Source organism: Miniopterus schreibersii (assembly GCF_964146895.1).
Source record: "Miniopterus schreibersii genome assembly, chromosome: 4".
Lineage (NCBI taxonomy): Eukaryota > Metazoa > Chordata > Mammalia > Chiroptera > Miniopteridae > Miniopterus > Miniopterus schreibersii.
In genome coordinates this window covers 63,162,209-63,167,850 of record NC_138105.1, presented here as the reverse complement: position 1 = coordinate 63,167,850, position 5,642 = coordinate 63,162,209, and the positions used below count along the sequence as shown (strand labels likewise).

At 52.5% G+C, this 5,642-nt stretch overlaps 1 protein-coding gene across 1 annotated transcript in view; it reads right to left on the bottom strand.

Annotated features, from left to right (window-relative positions):
• Positions 1 to 83: 83 nt before the first annotated feature.
• HCN2 (hyperpolarization activated cyclic nucleotide gated potassium and sodium channel 2) overlaps positions 84 to 5,642 on the bottom strand; it is a gene marked incomplete at its 5' end in the record, with an annotated part of 31,683 nt that continues 26,124 nt past the window's right edge. The window contains 3 exons of the mRNA XM_081135283.1: positions 84 to 1,444; positions 3,406 to 3,570; positions 3,806 to 4,046. Coding sequence (XP_080991409.1) covers positions 750 to 1,444; positions 3,406 to 3,570; positions 3,806 to 4,046 — 1,101 coding nt within the window. The 3' untranslated portion in view covers positions 84 to 749. The remainder of the gene's footprint in view (positions 1,445 to 3,405; positions 3,571 to 3,805; positions 4,047 to 5,642) is intronic.

Genomic DNA, 5,642 nt, shown 5'->3' with positions numbered 1-5,642 from the left:
GGGGAGCTCTGCCTTCTGCAGGGAGAGGGTGTGTACCACCCTGCCACCAGTGGGCTCCCAGCAAGCAGATGCGGGCAGGCTGGGCGCCAATGCTGTCGTTTATTGCGCGGAATGGGGGTGTGGAGGTTAGTGGGACGTGGGGGGCGTGGTGGGAGCATTGCTGCCTCGGCTAGTCAGTACATTCATCACGAAGGCGGGGAATCCCCAGCCTTGCCCCCACACCCAGGCGCAGCCAGGACTGCCGGCCCCCGGGCGCCGGGTGCGGGGGTGCTGCGTGTGCCCGCTCCAGGGAGGTCACCGCGGGGCGCGCACGGACGGGGGCGGGGCCGGTTATTGCATGAGTGCGATGGGGGCAGCAGGGAAGCCGGCAGGCCAAGTATTGCACTTAAACAGAATCCTCATCGGACAGCGGGCCAGCTACGAGGGTGGGGATGGGCGGAAGTCCACAGCTATCTCCTTTCGGCCACAGGGTGGCTCCCTCCCTGTTTCACAGTTGGGGAAACTGAGGCACCAAGGTGAAGGGAGCCCCCTTGCATGCTTGCAAGGCCACCGCCCAGGGCGGGGGCAATGTGGGTGGGCGCAGGGTGATGAGGGGGGACGGCAGGGGCCCGTCCGTCCGACTACAACTACCTACGTCTCCTCTATGGCTTCTAGGGTGGGCAGCCGGGGCAGTGCGCAATGGCATGGCTTTGGTTTGGATGAAGGCCCCGCCCCTGGCCCACCCGGGCCCGGGGGCGGTGCAGCGAGGGTCACAAGTTGGACGAGAGGCGCGAGCGCGCCGAGTCCAGCGGGTCGAGGCCTCCTGTGGCACTGGGCAAGGCCGAGTCCCTGCGGTCCGGGCTGGGCCCAGTGGCCCGGGTGGCGGGCGTGGGCCCCAGGCGCGGCGTGGAGCTGCTGGCTGGACGCGCGGAGGCTGCGGGGCCAGGGCCGGGAGCGCCATGGGGCAGCGAGGGCTGTGAGGCAGACAGCGGGCGCGAGGCGCGGCTCAGGCGGCGCGCTGGAAGTGCAGGCCCAGCACGGGGCGCAGCTGGAGAGCAGGGTGCGCCACCATAGGGCGAAGTCCGTGGAGCCCGAGGACTGGTGGGTGCGCCTGGGGGACTGGCAGCGGGTGCGGGACCCGGCGAGGCAGTGGCAGCAGACGCAGGCCCAGGGGGTAGGCGCCGCACAAGGCGGGGCGAGCTGAGTGCCAGTGGCCCCACGAGCGGCCGTGCCACCTGCGGGCAGAAGCTCATGGCCACAGCCTGCTGCAGCGTGGCAATGGCCGAGGTGACCTGTGGTGGTGGAGGTGGCGGAAAGAGGCCCACTCTCTGGCCCAGCTCAGCCTGCTGCACCATCTCCCGGTCATACTTGACGATCTCCTGGATGATGGCATTCTCCTGGTTGTTGAACACTCCAGAGTTGAGGTCATGTTGTACCTTGTGCAGCAGAATTGAGTTCTTCTTGCCTGGGGACAGGGGAGGTGTCAGTGCACAGGGGAGCGCCTCCTGTATATAGTAACCAGGTATTGGGCACCAACACTACAACCAACAGGCACAGAACATCTGCATACAGCAAGCGGATAAGGCATCTACTCTTTAGGGCCAGTGCACACACACCTGTGTGTATTGCGTGCCTCCTGCATACAGTGTACAGGTATCCTCACCTACTCTCTACAGCCTGTACCTATACAGATGCATAGTGAATGTCTCCTGTAGGCACCCCGGCTGGTGTTGCTCAGGGGTTAGAGCACCAACCCAAGTACCAAAGGGTCTTTGGTTCAATTCCTGGTCAAGGCATGTACCCGGGTTGCAGGTTCACTCCCTGCCTCCAGTTGGGGCGCATGCAAGAGGCAGACCATCGATGTGTCTCTCTCACATCTATGTTTCTCTCTCTCTCTCTCTCTCTCTCTCTCTCTCTCTCTCTCTCTCTCTCTCTCTCTCTCCCCCTCTCTCCCTCTCTCCCTCTCCCTCTCCCTCTCCCTCTCCCTCTCCCTCTCTCCCTCCCTCCCTCTGAGAAGCAATGGAAAAACTATCCTCATGTGAGGATTAACGAAACAAAAACCATAATCAGTAGGCATACAGCTCTGTATTGAGTGCCTCTTGCATATAGCAATATAGTAGGATATTGGCACCTACTCTGTACAGCCTATATGTATACACCTGTGTGTATTGAATGACTCCTGTACACAGAGGGATGGTATCTTGTGTCTGTTGTGTATGGGAAGCAAAAATTGAGAACCTCTATATAGCAGGTATGCATTATCTATATTCAACAATCAGGGATCAAGCACCTGTTGTGTATAGCAAGCACAGAGCATACATAAAAGCAGGTATGAGGCACCTATGTAAACTGTCAGCATACATGGAGCATTTCCTATATATAGCAGTCATGTATTGAACACCTGCAGTATACAGCAACACACCCAGAATACCTGCCTGTTCACAACCAGAGTGCCAAGTGTGTAACACATATAGAGCAAGCCTGTGTTGAGGGCCTGCTGTATATAGCAAGCAAGTTCAAGCACCTGTCACTTACAAATATGTTTAAAATCTACTGTTTAGAGAAAATTGTTGCAGTGCCTTTTGTATATAAACATCTATTGAGCACTTTCTGTATACAGGGAAGTCGTCCCTCTAACCCCTCTCCACCCCACCCAGTCCTGCTTTTCCAGCCATTGTCTTTATTCCCACAAATAGCAGCAAGGGCTGCCATCTCCCTGCCTCCTATGTATAATTGTCAGCAAGTCCTGAGGGCTCCACTTCCCAACCATTCCTGAGATTCCCTACACCCAAGGCTACCATGTCCCACCCAGACCAGGTCACCATCTCCCTCCTGTGTATACCTTTGTAGAATACAAATCTGATCAGGTCCTCTCCTGCCTAGAACTGTCTGTGGCTCCCTGTTGTTCCTGATTTATAGTCCAAATGCCCCCCCTTCCAGCCCAGTAGGGCCCTGTGTGCCTGGCTTCTTGCCTCCCTCCCCAGCCTCCCTACTCTTAGCTTCCCTGGCTCTGTGGACTCCAGGCCTCTTTATCATCTCAGGGCCCTTGCACATGCTGCATCCATGTGCAAAGAATATGCCTTCTCATTCTGGCAACACCTACTAATCCTGGTCTCCACTTAGTATCACCAGGAAGCCCCACCACTCCCACATGCTCTGTGACACAAACTTCCTGAGGGCAGTGCCTGAGGCATCTTCATGGCCCACCAGCTATACCTCCTGGCACACAGTAGGTGCTTAGCAAGTGTTTGCTAAATGGTCAGAGTTCACACTTCTCCTTCCTTGGGAAACCAGGGCTGTGTTTGGTCAGGGGAGAAAACCAGTCAGAGAATCATGTTTCCTGTGGGTCAGCCAGGCCATACCATCTCCCATCCTGAGCATGATTTCCCCTATGGCCATAGAGGGCTGACAGCCAGGCCCACTCACCAATGCGGTCCAGGCGGTCAATGGCAACGGTCTCAAAGGCCCGCCGCATCATGGGGTACTCCTCCAGCACCTCATTGAAGTTGTCCACACTCAGTGAGTAGAGGCGGCAGTAGGTGTCAGCCCGCACACTTGCTGTGCGCCGGCCCCGCGTTAGCAGGCAGATCTCTGTATGTGGTCAAGGGAGGCACCTCAGCAGCTAGGTTACATCCAACTGCCCCCTATTTATCCCTGGGGTACTCCCAGCTGCACGAGCACAGTCCAGCCCACACCTCTGCTAGTGTGGCCCTTCTAGCCAGAAGTCTTTTCTGCCAGCACTTCTGTGTCCTCCCCACCGTCCCCTCCACCCCCAGGAAGGGTCCAGCTTTGTATTGCCTGGTTCCTGGTCCCTGTAGACACTAACCCCCGAAATAGGAGCCATCGGATAGCTTCATCTCCTTGTTGCCCTTGGTGAGCACACTGACCACGCCGTGCTGTATGAAGTACATCTTCTTGCCAATGGTGCCCTCACGGATGATGTAGTCACCTGGCTGGAAGACCTCAAACTTGAGTTTGGTCAGCATGGCTGTGACAAAGTTGGGGTCAGCGTTGGCAAACAGTGGCATTGAGGCCACCAGCTTCCGGCAATTAAAGTTCACAATCTCCTGTAGGGGCAGGAGGCAGGGTTGATGTCAGGGCACAGGTTGAGCTCTTGCATCCATCTTACCCTACCTTTGGGACTTGTTTTACCTCTCAGACCCCCAGTTTCTTTATGAAGTGGGTTTATCACAGCCTGAAGGCCAGCTTTTTACTTAATGGACAAATACTAGAGGTTTTGCCATGAAAGACTGGAGCAAGAGAAGATGTGCACTGATTCCATACTATTTAACACTGTATTGGCAATGCTGGTCAATGCCATTAGACAAGAAAAAGGAATTGCAGACATAAGAATTGGAAAGGGAAAATTAAAACTATCTCTTTACCATCTGCTTTAATGTGACTACCTGGAAAACCCTTAGGAATCAATGGAAAGCTATAATAATAGGGGAAGTTACTCATGCTAGCAAGTGATACGAAAAGCAACAAAAACTAAGAACATTAAAATAAACCAATGTGGTAGAAGTCAGGTTGACAGTTAACCTTGGCAAAAAAGTTGGGAGACTGAAGTGTTTCATGTTTGAGCTGGGTAATACATAGGGATTTCATTTTACAGAACATTGAGTGTATCCTTATGTAAAATGGATACACTGTAAGATGCATGTCAATAAAAAGGAAAGCTCACCTTAAAAGAAAATCAACAGGTTTTGTATACACAAACAGTAAGTTCTCAGAAGTATAATGGATGAGCCCTGGCCAGGTAGCTCAGTTGCTTAGAGCATCATCCTGATACACCAAGGTTGCGGGTTTGATTTCCAGTTAGGGTACATACAAGAATCAACCAATGAATGCATAAGTGGAACAACAATGTTTCTCTATTTTTTAAAAAGAACAACAATAAAATGGACAAGAAGACCCCATTTACACCAGCATAAAGAGCTACACAAACTGGTGTGGCCTGAAGGTAACATGTCCAAACCTATATGAAGAAAAATGGAAAATGCTCCTGAAGGGCACTGAAGGAAACATGAACACTGTTCTTAGATAGAAAACCTCACCATCATAAAGATGAAAGATGTCCATTCTTCCTGTTCATTTACATATTTCACATGATCCCAATGAAAATACCACCAGGTTTGCTTTCTAATAATTGGAGATAGTCAAGTTCATTTAGAACAAGTGAGCAAAAATAGCAGGAAATCTATGAAAAGGTAGAGCAGGGAGGTGGGACTTGCCCTCTCAGATATTAAAATATTGTAAAGCCTCACACACACAGCACATAGGCCAATGGAATAGAGTAAAAGTCCAGAAAAGATCCAAGTACAATGGAGCTTTAAAGTAAAGGTGGCCCCCATGTCAAGGGACAAAGCTGGACATTTCAGCTCCACAGCAGAAGATGATGTTGAATCCCTTCCTCACACCATACTTTAGGATAAACTCCAAAGGGACCAAGATCTAAATGTAAAAACAGGTCTGCAATGGCAGCATAGGAAGGTGCTGAATTTGCCCCCTCCCATTCCAAACTGAAACATACACCGACGAAGACAATTACTCTGTAAGACAACTGAGGGCTGAATGAATAGCTTCTTGCAACAAACAAGAGAGAGACCAAACAGAAGGCTTTGGAGTGGCAAAACCTCTCTGGGAGCTGTGGGAACTCTCCA